General features: G+C 46.1%; 2 protein-coding genes across 15 annotated transcripts in view; both read left to right on the top strand.

The window, feature by feature from the left end:
• Positions 1-19,822, top strand: part of LOC127566641 (neural cell adhesion molecule L1-like) — a 230,841-nt gene that overhangs the window by 152,552 nt on the left and 58,467 nt on the right. For all 14 annotated transcript variants that reach the window (XM_052009149.1, XM_052009154.1, XM_052009156.1 and 11 more), the window contains one exon: positions 15,297-15,567. In XM_052009149.1, the coding sequence (XP_051865109.1) occupies positions 15,471-15,567 (97 nt within the window). In that variant the 5' untranslated portion in view covers positions 15,297-15,470. The remainder of the gene's footprint in view (positions 1-15,296; positions 15,568-19,822) is intronic.
• The window catches only part of LOC127566547 (neural cell adhesion molecule L1-like), a 273,625-nt gene that overhangs the window by 97,918 nt on the left and 155,885 nt on the right, over positions 1-19,822 (top strand).

Genomic DNA, 19,822 nt, shown 5'->3' on the forward strand with positions numbered 1-19,822 from the left:
TGTGACACCAAGTCTCACATATCAGCAGAAATCGGACCCGATCTGACGTGTATAGCCAGGTCTTGCCTTGCTCAGGTGGGGTGGCCAGACTCTAGTTCCAGAGTCATTCTGCTCATACCTAGCACTTGGGTCTTTGTATTGCTGGACGGTCCTGCCCAGTTAGGGGTGGGTGACCATGTTATCCGTTTGATGGAATGTTCTGACCTTAAACACCCACATTTTTCTCCACTGCCTTACTCTTTTAGCCACCAGCACTGCTTCCCCCAAGCTAAGAACAAGCTCCTAAGACTTCAGGTGTGTTTCAGTAAGTCACAAGCAGAAGTGCCCAATCCAATTTCATGAATGGTGTGATTTCACCCAGAAATGCAGAAGTGATTGCTAATGTGTTTTACTCAAGATTTAATCGATTTTTGGATTGCATTGAGCTTAAAAACAAAACAAAGCACAGCATGATCCAGTTTCTAGACAATTCTCTGCCCAGATTGAGATTGGATACCCACCTCCCCCCTCTTCCCCCCACCCCCCACCACCCAAAGTCCTTTAGGAAGGATGTTAAGGCATTGGGGAGGTTTAACAGATGGAGCCAGTGGTGACTACAGTTACGTGGAGAGACTGGAGAAACTGAGGTGGTTCTCCTCAGAGCAGAAAATGTTAAGGGAAGGTTTAATTGAGGTTCAAAATCATAAGGGGGTTGCACAGAGTATATCGGGGGAGAGGGTATTCAACAGCAGGATGACCACAGGACACGGGTTGAGTATAAGCTATAGGAGCAGAATTAGGCCATTCAGCCCATTGCATCTGCTCCACCACTGGCTGATTTTTGTTTCAACTCCATTCTCCCGCCTTTTCCCCATAACCATTAACTCTGTTACCAAAACAAAAACCTGTCAATCTCCGCCTGAAGTATACCCAATGGCTTGGCCTCCACAGCCCGCTATGGCAACAAGTTCCACAGATTCACTGCCCTCTGGCGTGCATAACTGGTAAGAATTTATTTTGACACAGCGAGTTGTTGTGATCTGGGATGTGCTGCCTGAAAGAGTGGTAGAACATAAGAGATAGAAACGGAAAGAGGTCATTTGACCTCTCATGCCTGCATCACCACTCAATAAGATCATGGCTTCTCTTACCAGATTCAGCAGGGCTTTTCAGGAGGGAAAAAATGATGGGCAGAACTGTGCTGGGACTTGTAAAGTGGGACTGAATGGAGCATTCTCTCAAAAAGAACCAGTACAGGTTGAAGGGCCGAATGGTCTCCTCCAGTGCTGTAGAGTCTCATGGCTTTGACTTCCCAGTTTTCGATTCGGATTCAGGCTGAGGATGTTCCAAGCTCTTCGTCTGCTGAGAGTTGGGCCCTGTGCAGACACCATTACAAAAATGGTTATTGATGAGGAAGGAAATTAATTTACCGTTGAACATGCCTGTAATTAATTGTCTGTTCGGGTGCTGCTGATGCGAGTTGGAGATGTTTTGTTGAGTGGTGGCTGCATTATTCATCAGCCCATGATTTTAAACACTGGTTCCTGCAGTATCTGGGGAATTCTCAGTTTATCTTGTGGGTTGACTGCATCACAAAATCAGCTGGGAGACATTCCCTTTCTCTTTTCGAAACCCTAATTACTCAGCGGATGAATGAGTTGAATATCACTCTCTTCTGCTGTCTCCATTCTCTCTGTGTCCTGCTCTGCTTGGGGTGTTTTTTCTCCTCATTAGATGTCAGTCTCACCTCAGGGTCAACTTGAGGCCATGTCTGAGACTGAAGCCCTGAAATCAAACCCGACACTTCCAGTGCAGGCTGCCTCCAGATAGCAAACGGATTCTGTTTTTATAGATTTCTGTAAGTTGATTTTGTCCATAAGCTAGAAAATGCACAAAATCACTCCATATGGGAACAATACTTCCACAATATTGTAATGAATGGCATCAAAAGCAGATGAGACTGATTTAAAAAAAAGAAAAATTACTAAAAGTAAAGAGAGATATTATGGGAGCTTGTTCGTATGTAAGAGGTGTTTATAAGTTGGGCATTCTAAACCCACAGAGTATACTGTTGGAGGGCGAGATTGAGGTGTTATCTTCTGAATGAAACATTCAATGATGACTCCTTCTGTTCTGAATAAAAATCCACAGACAAATTGAGAGAAAGAGCTTAAGATTTCTCTCTGGGGTCCTGGCAGGTAACTACCCTCAACCATTACTAAAATAAGTTATTACCTGGTCATCATCACTTTGTTAATTGTGGGAGCTTGCTGTGAGTAAATAGACCGTCGAGCTTCCTGTGTTACAACTGTCAACTCTCTCCAAAGAAAGACTTCTTCGGGCTTTGGGAAGATCTGAGATTGTGAAAGACCCTGAGCTTTTCTTTAAAGTTGTGCCATGCTATCTTCCGTGTTCATCTGTGTAGGAAGGCAGGCCCTTGAATTTAACATCTTCTCTGACGAGCATTATCAGCCTTAGCACAGAATTTAATTTTTGACAAAATGAAATACATAGAAAATTTTCGAAGAATTTGTATATACAGTTCACATGAGGACATAGTTGCAACATAGAAGGAGGTCATTTAACTCATCAGGCCCGAGCAGAGCTGGGCCATCAGTCCCATTGCCCCTCTCCTTATTTTCTCATACTCCTGCAACCTATTCTCTCTCACATGCCCATCAACTCAAAGGGGAGTTGCTACCCACCCACACTAAAGAGTAGTTTACAGTAGCTGGTCAACCTATCAACATGGAAACCCATGTGGACCCACAGAGAGAGTGTGCAATCTCCACACACGCACAGCACTGGAGACGTAAGAGACTGCCGATGCTGGAATTTGGAGCAACACAAACTGCACTGCAGGAACTCAGCAGGTCAGACAGCACCTATGGAAGGCAATAGACAGTCGACGTTTCGGGTCGACACTCTTCATCTGGACAGCACTAGAGGTTGGGATTGAACCCGGGTCTCTGGAGTTGTGAGCAGCAGCACTACCTGCTGCTCCACTGTTCCGCTCAATTTCAGTTGATGTATATAATATGATTTCCTTCTGCTTGAGGATTCAGGTCTTTCATATCTACTTTGGGCTCCTGATAATTAAATCAATTAAATCTCCCCTTAACCTCCTCCGTTCCAAGAAAACAACTCTAGCTTTCCCAACCTGTCCTCAAAGCTTAAATTTTCCAGACCTGGTGACATTCTGGTAAATCTCTCTGCTCCCTCCTTCAATGTAATCTCATCTTTCCTGTAATGTGAACTGTAAGTACTCCACAAATGGTTCTGGCCAGTCATGCTACAAGATGTGGTGGCACCAATGAGGATGCAGAGGAGATTAATCAGGATAGTTAGGATCTGGGGTGGTTTCCTTTGGTACAAAGGAGGCTGAGGGGGCATTTAATTGATCTGTGTAACATTAGTAGAAGACCAGACAGGGTGAACAGGAAGGACTCGTTTCCCTTAATAGAGGTGCCAGTAACCAGTGAGCATTGATCTAAAGGGAAAAGTAGGATTAGAGGAGAAGATTTGTTATCTAAAGACTGTTGGGGTTAACAGTGAAAATTCTGGCAGGGCTAGATGGACTGGATGTGGGGAGGGTGTCTCCCCTGACTGCAGCCTGTCTTAATTGAGGGGTCGAGATCTTAAGGATATGAGTTTGAACATTTAGTACTGAGATGAGAAGAAATTTCTGTATGCAGAGGGTGGTGGTCAAGTTGTACATACTTAAGAGATGATTTCCAGACACAAAAGGCATTATCAGAATCTGATTTATTATCACTGACTCAAATGACGTGAAATTCATTGTTTTGCAGCAACAGTACAGTGCAAAGACATAAAATTACTATAAATTACAAAAACAGTGCAAAAAAAGGTATTAACTAGGGAGTGTTCATTGGTTCATGGACTGTTCAGAAATCTGATGGCGGAGGGGGAGAAACTGTTTCTGAACCGTTGAGTGTGGGTCTTCAGGCTCTTGTACCTCCTCCCCAATAGTAGTAACAAGGGCAGGAATGTGGTATTGAGATAGGGGATGAGCCATGATTGGCAGAGCAAAGTCGAAAGGTTGAATGGCCCAATCCTACTCCTATATTCTATGTTCCTATGTTTGGAACTTGCTGCACGAAATCGTGGTCTAAATAGAAAACTTTGCCGCATTTAAAAAACACCTGGATGAACCCATGATGTGCTATGGACCAAGAAGGGGGAAGTGAATCAGCCCGAGTAAGTGGTGTCATTTTTGGTTGGCAGACACATGCTACGCTGTGTGTGAGAGTGCCGAGGGAGTATGCTCTGTACGAGGGGTAAAGACTGGGTGTGATCTTCCCTCGAGCTGTAAATTCCTGAGTCTATATTACACAGCCAGTTTGAACAGCTGAATGCACTGAGTTTGTTGCCTTGTCTCATTCTCGGGGATGGTGGGTGACCCACTTGGAAATGCTATGCAGTGTGGGAGCTACAGTTTACCCAGTGGAAAGTAGCAGGAATATTTGTACTGTGCACAAGAGCAGCTTGTTACTTGGTTGTCTGTCCACTTAGGGAACAGATCAGGTCTGACAGCTCCTTCAAATATTTAAATACACCAGCTGTCCGCAGCTGGGTGGAAGCCCGAGGAGATCGCACATTAAGGTGGGAAGACCCAATACTGTCAAGAAATCAAACCACTACCTGACATTACTGGCTCTAAGGAGAAGAGGAACTGTGCAAGTGAAATTGTTATTCAGATGATAGATGTATGAAACTCTGCCCACTCCATCTCCTCCTCTCCTGCTTCCCTGAGTAGCTCTCTCATCTCCCAGTCAGGTCCTGGAGACTTGAGCACACAGTCTAGGCTGATCTTCCTAGGGTCACATGAAAGGAGCTTGGAGGGCCATTACTATGGTCTTGAAGGTGACTGTTTGGCCCATTGAGTCCATGCTGGCTTCTTGCAGAGGAATCCATTTTATTCCATTCCTTCACAGCTGCGTTATTGTCTCTTGAGTGCCTTTCCAATCAAGAGTCCTGATTGAGTTTGTTTCCATCATCCTTACAGCCAGTGGATTTCAGAACATACCTCCACATTACATAAAAAATGCCCTTCCTCATATCTCCTGTATCTTTTTCAATCATTGAATCCACATCCCATGGTCCTTAAGGAAGCAACTTCCAATTAACCTACCCTGTTTAATCCAGTCGTGATCATGCACACCTGCAATGAATCCCTTCCCAATTTCTCTGAAGGAAAACAACCCCAGTTTCTCCAGTCTAGCCCAGTAGCTGAAATTCTTTGTACTTGAAACAGTTCTGCCAGTAAAGCTGCTCTGTTGGCTCAGAGGGGCTTTGAAGATTCTTGTGTTATCAAACAGGGCAGTCAGGGTAGTGATGTCTCCGGCCAGAAGAGCAGCTGTCAGTCCAGTTCTTCAATCAAGCTGCGAGGGCCCCACTCTGTGAGATTCCGTCCTGCCCTTGCACTATTATTGCTAATAACGGGAGATTGGTGTCACTGTGTAACACCTGCTCCTCCCATTGACCCATGGTACACGCTGCCTCCCTTTCCTGTCCCAATATATTGGATCTGGGGGAGGGGGGGGTGATGGATGGCACAATTAGGTTTGTCAGGAAGGTGTTAATTCACAGCTCCAGCTCTTGTTAGCTTCAGTCCTGTGCATTTAAGGTCGAATCCCCCTGTGGTATAGAGGTGCAGTTGGTAGACCTGTGCCTCAGCTCCAGCAGCCAGGGTTCAATCCTGACCTCGGGCGCTGTCTGTGTGGAGTGTGCATGTTCTCCCTTTGACCACATGGGTTTCCTCTGGGTGAACCAGTTTCCATTCACATCCTGAAAATGTGCGAGTCGGTAGGTTAATTTACCACTGTGAATTCCCCCCGGTGTGTAGATGGGTGGTAGAACTGAGGGGGAGGGACATGTAGTCAGGAAAATAAAACTGGTTAGGGTGGGATTAGTGTAAAAATGGGTGGTTGATAACTGTCATGGACTCAGTGGGCTGAAGGGCCTGTTTTCAAGCTGTCTCCCTGTGACTCTGTGACCTGATCTAGGGTTGATTGACCATGCAGTGAAACCTGAGGCAGCTCAGGAGTTCTTTCTCTGGAATCGGGGCGTGCCTGCAACAGACCCTGTCCTGAACTACAGCAACAGTAAACTATACCTGCCACATCTCAATTGCCCATTGTGTTTAGGTGAACGGTAAATGTGAAAACTGTTGTCCGAGTAGGATTCCTGGTCTTGACTCTTGTTACCCATGCCAATGGGCATTTTGACTGTGCACATCAGCCTTCGTCAGTCAGGGCATTGAGTATAGGAGTCAGGACATTATGATGCAGTTGTATAAGTCATTGGTGAGGCTGCACTTAGAGTACTGTGTACGGTTTTGGTCACCCTGTTAGAGGAAAGATGTGGTTAAACTGGAAAGGGTGCAAAAAAGATTTACGAGGATGTTGCCAGGACTCGAGGGTCTGAGTTATAGGGAGAGGTTGGCCAGGCTTGGTCTTTATTCTTTGGAACGTAGGAGAATGAGGAGTGACCTTATAGAAATGTTTAAAATTACGAGAGGCATAGATGAGGTGGATGGTTACTGTTTTTCTGCAGTGTAAGAGAGTCCAAAACTAGGGGGCATAGGTTTGGGGTGAGCGGGGAAAGATTTAAAAGGGACCTGAGGGGCAACTTTTTCATGTAGAGGGTGGTGAGTATATGGAACGAGCTGCCAGAGGAAGTGGGTGAGGCAGGTACAACAGTGTCATTTAAGAAGCACTTGGAGGGGCAGGGTTTGGAGGATATGGGTCGAACGCAGGAAATTGGGACTTGCTGGGTGAGCACCGTGGTCAGCATGGACTGGTTGGGCCAAAGGGCCTGTATCTGTGCTGTATTGTTCCATGACATCGGTGTACGTGCTTTCAGGGAGGAGTGTGAATGATCTTTGGTCTGAAGGGTCTACGGTCAAGGAGAACCTGTGGCAGTGGATGTGATCAATAATGTCAGTTGTTAATGCAGGAGTAAGACCGCAGGTAGTGCTGCTGCCTCTGTCCAGTGATCCGGGTTTGATCCTGACCTCCGGTGTAGTCTCTGTGGAGTTTGTATGTTCTCCCTGTTAATGCATAGGGTTTCCTCCCGCATTTCAAAGACATACTGATTGGCAGGTGATTGTAAAATTACCCTTTATGAGGTGGGGAGTGAAGTTGATGGGTGAGTGAGAGAGAATAGGTCACAGAGAACTAAGTGGGGGAATGGGAATGCTCAGGATGGTGACTGCAAGCAGGAAGCTAGTTTATCATGAGATTTATTTTCCTACTTGAGGGGGTAATCTTTCGAGATGGGAGATTTATGATGTGCAAGGGCTGGGCCATTCGTTGTTATAGCAAAGGGGTTCACTAATGATCCAGTGCAAATCCAATGATGACAGCTGAGAAAGTTCCAAAAATTAAGTAAATCTTGGATTTAGGAGGCCATTTTGCCCACCTTGTCCTTTGACCATTTACTTTTAACCATTTGCCCCATGCCTTTGACCTGTCTGCTAAGGGAAATAGTTCCTTCCTAAATACCCTATCTCGGCCACTCGCCATTTATATCTCCTCTGTTCTTAACAAAAAAGTCCCCCTGGCCTTCTCAATATTTCCCCACAGCTGCACTTTTCCAGTCCTGGTAATATCTTGGTAAATCTCCTCTGTACCCCATCCGGTGTGGTCACATCTTCTCTGTAATGTGCTGACCAGAACTGCATGCAGTGCTCGAGCTGTGGTCTGACTAATGTCATTTACAATTCTGGCATAACTTCCCTGCCCTCGTATTCTGTGCCCTAGCCAAAGAAGAGCATCCTGTAAGCTCTTTCCATCACCTTATTGTTCTGTTCTGTTACCTTTTAAGGATCTGTGGGTTCACCTTCCAAAATTTCTTTGTTCCTCCGCCCCATTCAATAGCCCTCCCATTTACTCTGTATTTCCTTTCCTTGTTCCACCTCAACTAACATCAGTGATTGTAAAATTGCTGCCTTTTTGTGAAAAAAAACTATCTAGTTCGCTGATGTTGCTCGAAAGAAGGAAAACTTCATTCCTTTGATGGGCCAGTGTACAGGTGACTTTAGGCCCAAGGAAGCCACTCAGTTCAGAATCAGATTTATTATCACTGACTTGTGTCCAAAAAAAGGAATAACAAGGTAGTGTTCATGGACACTGATGGTGGAGAGGAGGAAGCTGTTCCTGAATCATTGTGAGTCTTCAGCCTCGGATGGTGAGGGTCCTTGGCGATGGATGCCGCCTTCTTGAGGCACCGCCTCTTGAAGATATCTTCGATCGTGAGGAGCTCTATCAACCTTTGCTTGAAAGAATGCAGTCAGAATAAATAAAACAGGATGGCCCACCCAGCATCGACCCGGGTACCAGACACAAGGAACCCAACCAATTAAACATCCTCACTAATATTGCAGGGGGTGGGGTTTCCAGAATCGGGAGAGCTGTCACACAGATCAGTCAAGCAGAAAACTTGCCTATTTATACCAATGGCATCTTATACTTTCAGCCAAGCTCCCAGACTCCTTCATCACTTCCCAACCCACCATCTCTACCCCCTGGAAGGCCAAAGTTGTTCCCCTGCATCGGCTAACAACCCCTGCAGGATCTCCTACGAGTCTTTGCCATCCCACTGGAAATATGTTGGCTGTTCCTCCTTCATAGGAACATAAAGCCTGCCCTGCCATTCAATATGATCTTGCTGATCTGCCCCAGGCTTGATCTCCTCCTGTGTGTCACTTCCCCACATCTCTGGGTCTAAATCTTGGAGTGACTGCACCACTGCAACTTGCCACCATCTTCTTCAGGGTTACAGGGGACAATTATACAATGCTGGCCCTCGCCCTGGAAATGAGTAAGAAAAACTGTTTAGGGTTGGGAACGTGCCATCTGATGGGGCAGAGGAAACAGATTCAGTGGTAACCTTCAAAAACAACTCGAGTAAAAATTATAGGCATATGAAGTGGCAGTCAGTGAGGGAGAATTGACAAGGCAACTCCCCAAAAGGCTGACACAGGATGAGTGGCCTTTTTCTACAGCATTTGATGATTCTGTATGGGTGCATGGAGCAAGTGTGGCAAGACCGTAAACGTCAAACATTGAGGGAAGGCAAATAGTGCATTGGCCGATATTGCGAGGTTAGAGCAGAAATATGAACATCTCACTGAGGTTGTGCAGCGTGTTGCTGAGCCCCCTTTGGAGCACCGCCTGGAGTTTTGTTCTCCATAATTAAAGGAAGATGAACTGGCTTCAGAGTTACAGCAGTGAAGATTCACTGAGGTGAGGGGATTGTCTTTGAGCCGCGTTTAAAAGATTGGTCGATTGTCACTGGAATTTAGAAGGCAAATTGAGTTGTCCAGGAATCTGAGAGGGATTGTTTGATATTGAGAGGTGGCACAGCTAGTAGAGTTGTTGCTTCACAGTTCCGGTGACCTGGATTTGATCCCAATCTTCAATGCTGTCTGTATGGAGTTTGCTTGTTCTCCTTGTGATCATGTCAGTTTCCCCCGGGTGCTCTGGTTTCCTCCCATATCCCAAAGATATGCAGCTTTAGGTTAATTGGCCACTGTATATTGTACTTATTATGATTGGTAAAATCTAGGGGGAAGTTTACGAATGTGGGGTGAATAAAATGGGGATGAGTGTTAATGTGTGCCTGTTGGTCTGCACAGAGTAGGTGCTTCAAATGGCCTGTTTCTGTGTAGTATGATACTATGTCTCTGGCTACTTGCCCCTGGGGCTGGAGGGCAGAGATTACAGAGAAAGTGTTGGCCACATAGAACTCAGATAAGAAATTTCTTTACATGGAATTCCCTCCCTGTGGATAACTTGGTTATGAGTACATTCACGTCTGATTTTGATTAATTTTTGGACACTTAGGGATCAGGCAGGAAAGCACTAGATCTTATTGAATGGTGTAGCAAGCTCAGGAGGGCACGTAGCCTGCTTCTGCTTCTGTTTCTTATGAGACACAGATCAGCCGTGATCTGATTAAATGGTGGAACACGCTCAGGACTGAAAGACCTCCTCCTGTTCCTCTAATGCTTTTTCCTCGGAGCCATCCCTTGCACGTTCACCCTGGGCACTTTGTGAGGAGGGAACCTGGTGTTCTCTGCACTGATGAATATTTCAGAAGTGCTGTTTGGAAAGGGCTTTCGTGTTATCAGACGGCTCGGGGCAGCGAAGCGCTGGTAATGTTATGTTCCAAATCCCTCTGCACTGGCAGTCAGGCAGCAACAGTGCCATGGCTTGTGTGACTGCAGTAACAAAATCACACATTGCATAAAGAGCATTCGATCAAGCAAATCTGCTACACGTCTGGTTGTTTCTGCAGCATAAGTCACTCCTGAGATATTGCTGGCAGGGCTAACATTAATCACACATCCCTAGTCCTCCATAAGGTGGTGTTGAGGCACCATCTTGAACCGTTGCAGTCCGTGCGGTGACCATGCTGGGTTGATCGATATTTTGACCCACAATGAAGGAATGACGGTCTAGTTCCAAGATAGGGTGGTATGATTCAGAAACAAATCTGGGGGTGTTGCTCTCCCAAGCTCCTCTCGAGCTTCTAGGAGGCGGAGGTGGTGGGGTTGGAAGGTGTTGTTGGAGGTCCATCATGATGCTTTATATGTCAGTATAACTACAGACCTCGATGGTTCCTCTTGGGTGAGGAGGTCGAGAAGGTTTGTTGGAATCGCTCTAACCCATAACAACACTTTTTCAGCAGGTGTCTTTTTCACCTGGTTCCTATACAAAAGGTCTGATTGATCCTGAGTCAGGCTGGGGATTCCCATTAGGATTCTGTGCTGGAAATCTCATCTCATCCCCACTATTCCCAGAGGATTTTTCACATGGGAATTCCACCCTCCCCCATCACCTTGAGCATCCTGTGCTGGGAATCTTGTCCTTTCCCCACGGCTCCCCTGTAAGGATTCAGCACTCGGAATCTCATGCCTTCCCTGCCCTCCCTTGAGGATCCCATGAAGGGATCTGATCCTATTTCCACCCTGTGCCCCTTCGACCCCCATGAGGATTCAGAGCTGGCAATCTCACCCTGCATCCACTATCCTACAGTGATTTTAAGCTTGGAATCTCATCCCTGTGCTCATTATCCCACGAAGATTTTATTTATGAATGCAGGAGAGTCTAACTGAAATAAAACTTCTCCTTCTCACATCCAAATGACCAGAAAAGCCAATGCTCATGTTTGTAAGGAGTTTGTACGTTCTCCCCGTGACTGCATGGGTTTCCTCCGGGTGCTCCAGTTTCCTCCCACATTCCAAAGATGTACGGGTTAAGAAGTTGTGGGCATGCTATGTTAGTGCTGGAAGCGGGACGACACTTGTGGGCTGCCCCCAGAACACTTTAAGCAAAAGATGCATTTCACTGTGTTTTGACGTACATGTGACTAATAAAGATCTTATCTTATCATCTTATCTTGGTCTCCAACAGACCTGGATGTGAAGCCAATTGGCAGAGAGTTCAGGGAGTCAGAATTCCAAAGCCCCTGTCCTCCCCAGTAAAGTCCCATTGGTGCATTTCCTTCAGGCCTCCCTTGCCAGAGGTGTGCCAGATATTTAGGAAGGCCATTTGGTCCTTCTGTGCTTGATCGCCTCTATCATTGCCCCATTTCTATGTTCATTACCAGCACCTCTGGAATCTTTACACAGTTTCTAATTCCTTTGTGAAGCAAATGTGTACACAATCTGAATATTCACAAACACATCACACTTTCTACCCACACCCTAAGCCTCAAATTTCCCTGGATTCTTTAACTTTTTGATAGTCCCATAGCTTTCTTTCCCATGAAAGCAACAGTTGGACCTTATGACATCTGACAGGAATGCCTGCAAGCTGACCGCACGACCATGCCAGCTTCTGTTCTCCTCAACATCTAAGGAGGTTTAACTGAGCCCCAGGAAGCCAAAGATGCACCTCTGCCACTAATCTGGTTATCATAAACCACCTCAGTGAGGCAGATTGTATTTTACCAAATGACCGTTGAGAGCCACTAATCTGGTGGGATCACCCTTGCTTTCTTATAGGACCTTACACAACCTCGGGTCACCGATGGGTTCTTGATTACCCTTGCCGTTCTTCCAATAGGTATTTTATCTCAGAGGGCAGACAGGACCTTGGATTAACGTCACTTCTGAAAGACCACAATGCTGTGGTGATGTGAGAGACTGCCGGTGCAGGAATCTGGAGCAACAATCCGCTGGAGGAAATCAGCGAGTCGAGCAGCATCTGTGGGAGGGAAAGGAATTGTTGATGTTCCAGATCAAAACCCTGCATCAGGTCTGAGAGTGGAGAAGTGAGATGGCCATCTCGCCTGTCTACTCTCACTCCTGATGCACGGTTTTGACCTGAAACGTCAACAATTCCTTTCCCTCCCACAGATGCTGCTCGACCCACTGAGTTCCTCCAGCGGATTGTTTGTTGCTCTGACAGTGTTCTGCTTCCTCAGCACTGACCTCCTTAGTTGTGCGAAGCTGCATCAGTACTGCTCCTCTGACATAGAGTCATAAAGTCATGTGGCATGGAAACTGGCCATTCGGCGCAGCATGTCTTCACTGACCAGTGGGCACCCCTCTTCCAGCACTTGGTCTATAGCATTCTATACCAAGACGAATCAAGTGCTTGTCTAGACACTAAATGCTGTCAGTTGTTCTGCTTCCACCACTCTTTCAGGTAGTGTATTCCAGGTACCCGTCACACTCTGAGTGAAAAAGGTCCCCCTCAGATCCCCTCTAAATCTTATACCCTTACCCTTAATGTATGTCCACCAGTTGTGTTTACCTTTTGAGATGGGAAATAGTTTCTGTCCTGTCTCTACCATTAATAATTTTATTTACTTCAATCATGTCCCCTCTTAACATCCTCTGCTCCAGGGAGAACAGACCCAGCCCCTCCAGTCTCTCCTCGTAAGTAAAAAGCTCCATCCTGGGTAACATCTTCTGCATCTTCTCCAACTGTCACATCCTCCTTATAGTGTGGTGACCAGAGTGACATGCAGTACTCCAGGCTGAGGTCTGACCATGTTTTATCAAGTTAAGAACACAGAACATACCAGAATCAGGTTCATCATCACTGATGTATGTAATGAAATTTGCTGTTTTGCAGCAGCAGTACAATGCAAGACATATAAGTTACAAAAATAGTGCAAAAGGGGAATAATTTATGGACCTTCCAGAAATCTGACAGCGGAGGGGAAGAAGCTGTTACAAAAACGTTGAGTGTGGGTCTTCAGGCTCCTGTACCTCCTCCCCGATGGTAGTAATGTGAAGAGGGCATGTTCCCAGATGGTGAGGGTCCTAAATGATGGATGCCGCCATCTTGAGGTGCCGTCTCTTGAAGATGCCCTTGATGGTGGGGAGGACTGTGCCCGTGATGGAGCTGCCTGAGTCTACGACCCTCTGCAGCCTCTTTCGATCCTGCGCATTGCAGCCTCCACACCAGGCGGTGATGCAGCCAGTCAGAATGCTCTCCACTGTACATCTGTAGAAATTTGCAAGAGTCTTTGGTGACATATCAAATCTTCTCAACTTCCTAATGAAGTAGAGCTACTGGCATGCCTTCTTCATATTTGCTTCAATGCGATGGGCCCAAGATAGATCCTCTGAGATGTTGACACCCAGGAACTTGAAGCTGCTCACCCTTTTCACCACTGATCCCTCAATTACTGGTGTGTGTTCTCCCGACTTCCCCTTCCTGAAGTCCATAATCAATTTCTTGGTCTTGTTGATGTTGATTGCGAGGTTGTTGTTGCGGCACCACTCAACCAGCCGATCTATCTCACTCCTGTATGTCACCTCGTTGCCATTTGAGATTCTGCCAACAACAGTGGTGTCTTCAGTGAATTTATAGACATTTATCTATTATTTACATCGAACAGTACAGCCATTAGGCCCACAATGCTGTGCCAACCTATACAAAGCCACTCCACGATCAATCTAACCCTTCCCTACTACACACTCCATTTTTCTTACATCCATGTGCCTATGCAAGAGTCTTTTAAATGTCCCTATTGTATCAGCCTTTACCTCCACCCCCCGCGGTATGTTCCAGGCACCCACCACTCTCCGTGTAAAACAAAAACCTACCTCTGACATCTTCCCTCAACTTCCCTCCACTCACTCACCTTAAACTGATGTCCTCTGGTATTGGCCATTGCAGTGCTGGCTGTCCACTCTATCTATGCCTCTCATAATCTTATGTACCTCTATCAAGTCACCTCTCATCTTCCTTTGCTCCATAGAGAAAGGCCCGAACTTGTTCAACCTTTCCTCATAAGACATGTCTCCAATCCAGGTAGCATCCTGATAAATCTCCTCTGCACCCTCTCTAAAGCTTCCACATACATCCTATAATGAGGTGACCAGAACTGAACACAATACTCTTACCTGTGGTCTAACCAGAATTTTATTGAGCTGCAACATTACCTCGCAGCTCTTGAACTCAATACCCCGACTAATGAAGGCCAGCACACCATACGCCTTCTTAACCACCCTATCAACCTGCGTGGCAACTTTGAGGGATCTATGGACTTGGACCCCAAGGTCCCTCTGTTCCTCCACACTGCTAAGAATCCTGCCATTAATCTTGTCCTCCGCCTTCCAAAGTGTATCTTGCACTCCTTCAATACTGCCCCTTTGTCATTGCAACACTTCCTCAATAATGACCCTTTGACAGTGCAACACTCCCTCAGTGCTGCCCTTCCTGTGGTGCGGTGCTCCCTTGGCACCACCACAGGAGTCCCAGAGGGAATAAGAGGAGAACAGGAGAATGCTATAATGCAATTTGAATTGAGTCTGACCCCCTAGAAATGACTCCTGCAAACTGGTTTTTGTGGGGCATGGACTGGTTGTGAAGTGCACATCTGACCCCCCCCCCCCACCCCCCCCCCCCCCCCCCCCCCACCCCCCCCCCCCCCCCCCCCCCCCCCCCCCCCCCCCCCCCCCCCCCCCCCCCACCGCCACAGAGGCAATGACTCCTCTTCAGATTTGGTGTCAGAACAACAAGTAATGTTGATGCCGAGCTTTTAATTTTCCCCAAGGATCTGAATGTGTCTGTGTGATTTTTTTTCCCTTCCCCGTGCTCGTGAAGCTGTGGTTGCTGCCACAAGTCCTAGACTAGCAGTTGCTCATTTTCATGTTGTCTTTCCTTGGGGGTGGTGGGGGGGTGGGGAGGACGGAATTGGAGCAGAGTGTGGGAGTAGTTATGGAGCTGCTGAGCTGTGACAAGTCACTGTGAAAATGTAGATACTGCATGGTTTTCATTAACACTTCCATATATTTTCCTATTTTGTTCTGTTCCCTCTCATTCCAGGCTTGGTATTGACTCTGTGACGTTGGAGTGCTTGCAAATTTCTTCAAATCAGAGCCCTCCAACCCTCCTTCTCCCACCTTCCCTGCACCCACCCCCACCTGTCAACGTCCCCACCACCCCGGCTCATCAACACGACTTTTTGGTGGATGTAATGTCACTCGGCTGATTGGGAAAATGACCGGGAATAAAAGGGCTTTCCTGCTGCTGTCGCTGACTCTGCTTCTGCTGAACCTTTGCCAAAACTGCAAATCCATCAGCATTCCTCGTCAGTGTGAGTACTCTCGATTCTTGTGTCGCCGTGGCGAGGGACGAGGTGTGTGGGGAGGGGTCGGGGGGGGAAGCTCCAATGTGAACAGAAGCTAGACAGGTAGGGGAGTTAATTCTTCGCAAAATCCCAGACAGGGTTCGGTAAAGCGAAGAGAGATCATTCTATAAGCTGCGTACTGCAAGAACGTTACTGTGGAGCTGGGAAACACGTTCCACTTGAATCCATAAACAGCATCACCTTTTTGCCTTCAATTTGGCTCCAGTCTCCTGCCTCTTGAGCCATTTCTAGCCTGTTTTGTGCCTGCATTTATTTGAGCACTAGATGGGGATTTCACTGGCAAAGTCAGCATTTATTGTCCAGCTCTGAATGGCCCTAAACCCAATGGCTTTTCCAAGGGCAATTGAGATTGGAAAACCTGGCTGTGTGTTTGGAGTCACCTGCAGGTCCAGGCCAGGTAAGCATGGCAGATTTCCTTCCCTGCAGAACAACGGTGATCCTGATGGGTTTTTAACAGCATTCCGTTAGCTTCACAACTGTTACTGATTTCCTTTTAGTATTCAGAATTTAATCGATTACTTGAATTTATATTCTCAAGTTGCAATGGCAGGATTCATACCCTTGCACCCAGTTTAAAAATCCAGGCCTCTGTATGCAAACAACTTAACAGCTACACTACTGCACCTCCTATAGGCGTCAATGGCTCAGCCCTCATGCCAACCAGCTGTCCGTCTTGCAATCCATTCTGCGGAGCTCACTCAGTAGCTTGGAAACGACAGAGCTGCATTTGGATAGCCCTGCAAAGGACGTCACCATCAGCTGAGTGCCTGCGCTCTATTCTCATAGTGTTGTCACTGGTGTAATGGGGCACCACAGCAGCCCATTTCATAGTCATACCAAAGGGCCTACCATGTCCATGATCACCATCAAGTACCCATCTATACTAATCCTATTTGCCAGCCTTCTATGCCTTGGTGATTCAAGTGCTCCTCCAGATTCTCAGTCGTAGAGCTACACAGCACAGAAATGGGCCCTTCAGCCTACCACGTCCATGCCAACCTTTTCACTCATCTACACTGTCCTATGTGCCCACTTTAGGTCCATATCCTGTGCCTTGCTTACTTAAGTGCTAATCTAATGACTCTTAAACGTAGTGATTGCATCTGATTCCACCACCACCTCCACTGGCAGCCACTCTCTGTGCTTAAAGAAAAAAAAATCTTTCCCCTCAAAATCTTGTTTAAAAACACCTTCCTCTCAGCTTAAACATATGTCCTTGCTTTTGATACAAGAGGATCAAACTGTGGAAAAAAGATTCCGACTATCTACCCTATCTATGCCTCATATAATTTTATTTACCTCAATCAGGACAGTTCTCATCCCCCTTTGCTCCAGGGATAAACATGCCCAGCCTATCCAACCTTTCCCCATTACTAAAGTGCTCCAATCCAGGCAACATCCTGGTGAATCTCCTCCACACTCTCTCCAGTGCAACCACATCTTTCCTATAGCGTGGCGACCAGAACTCCAAGTGCAGTCTAACCAGTGTTTGTAAAGTTGCAACATAACATCCCGACTTTTATATCACAGAGTCATATAGCAGGGAAACAGACCCTTTGGCCCAACTGGTTCATGCTGACCAAGATGCCCATCTAAGATGGTCCAATTTACCCACATTTAGCTCCTATCCCTCTAATCCTTTCCTGTCCATGTACCTGTCCAAGAGTCTTTTAAATGTTGTTAATGTATCTACCTCAACCACTTCCTCTGGCAGCTCGTTCCATATACAGACCACCCGCTGGGTGAAAAACTTGCCCCTCAGGTTCCTATTAAATCTCTCCCCTCAAACCTATGCCCTCTAGTTCTTGATTCCCCAACCCTGGAAAAAAGACTGTGTCCATTCACCCTATCTGTGCCCTCCATGATTTTTTACACCTCTATAAGGTCACCCCTCAGTCTCCTATGCTCCAAGGAATAAAATCCTAGCCTGCTCTGACCTAAGCATGCCATATACCTTCTTCACCACCTATCCATTTTCAGGGAACTATAGACTTGAAGCCCAGGCTTCTTCTGTCTATCAATGTTCCTTAGCACCCTACCCTTTACTGTATATGTCCTATCCCTATTTGACCTCCTAAAATACATCACTTAACACTTGTTGGGATTAAATTCCATCTGCCCAACTTCCCATCTGATCTATATCATGTTGTAGGCTTTAACAATTCCTTGCTATCCACAACACCACCAATTTTCATGATATCTGGAAACGTACTAATTATACCTCCTGCATTCACATCCATCTTTAATATATAGCACCAGCAACAAGGGTCCCAACACTGATTCCTGTGGTACGCCACTGGCCACAGACCTCAAAACAGAAAAGCAACCTTCCACCACTACACTCTTGCCTCCTGTCACCAAGCCAGTTTTGGATCCAATTAGCCACCTCGCCTTGGATTCCATGTGCCTTAACCATCTGACCAGCCTACTATGCAGGAGCTTGTCAAATACCTTACTGAAGTACACAGAGACTATGTCTACTGCCCTGCCTTCGTTATTCTTCTTGGTTACTTTGTCAAAAATTCAGTCAAATTAGCGGAGCGGGATTTCCCCTGCACAAAGCCATGCTGACTATCCCTGATTAGTCCTTGTCTTTCCAATTGTATACATTTTCTCCAATAATTTCCCTACCACTGACATAAGGCTAACCAGCCTGTAGTTACCTGGCTTATGCCCTTGCATAAAGGAACAGCATTTGCTATCCTCTGGTCTTCTGGTACCTTATCTGTAGCTCAACAATGCCAAAATCTCCATCAGTGCCCCAGTTATCTCCTCCCTTGTTGGTCAGGAGGTTGAGGGGGTTTGGATGATTTTGGGTGATTGGTTGTTAGGATGAGACATGAAGGTGGGCCAGACATGTGCTGGGAATCTAAGGAGCATTGGCAGCAGGGAGGGTGACTGGGGTAGCAGTGCACACCAAGGAAAGTGTTTAAAGGCTGTCCTGTAAACGATTCTGGGATAAATCTCATGGGGATTTATCAACCTTTGTATGTCCCATGACATCTAACACTTCTCAATACAGACCTACTGCAGATTATCCATGTACCCCTCTTTGAACTCGCTATCTTCCACATACTCCTCCTTGGTGAATACAGATAAAACGTATTAATTTAGCCACATCACCTGGCTCCACACATAGGTTACTCCTTTGATCTCAAAGGGCACCAACTCTTTCCCTGGCTAGCCTCTTGCTGCTGATGTAGAATGTCTTGGGATTCTCCTTAATCTTACCTGCCAAGGATATTTTGTGTCCCTTTTTTGCCCTTCTAATTTCTTTAAGTTCTCTCCTACACACTCTATATTCCTCAAGAGACTCCCTTGATCCCAGTTGCCTGTCATATGTTTCCTTTCTTGTCTCAATCAAACCTTTGATATCCTTTGTCATTCAAGGTTCCCTGATTTTCGCCATTTTTGCCTTTCACCCTTACTGGAACATGCTGTCCCTGAACTCTTACTAATGCTCTTTTAAAAGACCTATTTGTCAGCTGTCATTTTACCTACAAGCATCTGCTCCCAATCTGCTCTCACACAGTTGAAATCAGCCTTCCCCCATTTGGAGACCTTAACCTTATCTCTTTCCATAATTGCCTTGAAACTTTCAGAATGATGGTCACTGTTCCCAAAGTGTTCCCCCACTGACACTTTCACCACCTGCCAAGTTTCATTTCCCAAGATAAGATTGAATACTGCCCTATTTCAAGCAGGATATTGTCTCAAAAACTCCTCCTTAGATGCACTGAATGAATTCCACCCAGTAAACGTCTCTCTTACTAAAGCAATCCCAGTTAATATTGGAAAAATTAAAGTCCCCCACTACTATAAGCCTATTGCTCTTAAACCTTTCTGTGATTTTCTTACATATCTGTACCTCTAATTCCTGCTAACTATTGGAAGGCCTATAGTATAACCCCATCAAAATGACCGTCTCTCTCTTATTCCTAAATTTTACCAATGCGGCGTCATTGGATGAACCCTCCAGGATACCCTGTCTAAGTATTGCTGTTATATTCTCCCTATTCAGTAGAGTGACTTGTCTTCTTTTTTTTGTATTCCCCTCTGTCACTCTGTACCCCAGAACATTAAGCTGCCAGCCCTGTCCTTCCCTCAACTCTATTCCCATGATTGCAAAAACATCATAATTCCAAATGCTGATCCATGCTCTAAGCTCATCTGACTTAATTGGTGAGGCTCCTTGCATTCA

Source organism: Pristis pectinata, chromosome 43 (genome assembly GCF_009764475.1).
Source record: "Pristis pectinata isolate sPriPec2 chromosome 43, sPriPec2.1.pri, whole genome shotgun sequence".
Taxonomy (NCBI): Eukaryota; Metazoa; Chordata; class Chondrichthyes; order Rhinopristiformes; family Pristidae; genus Pristis; species Pristis pectinata.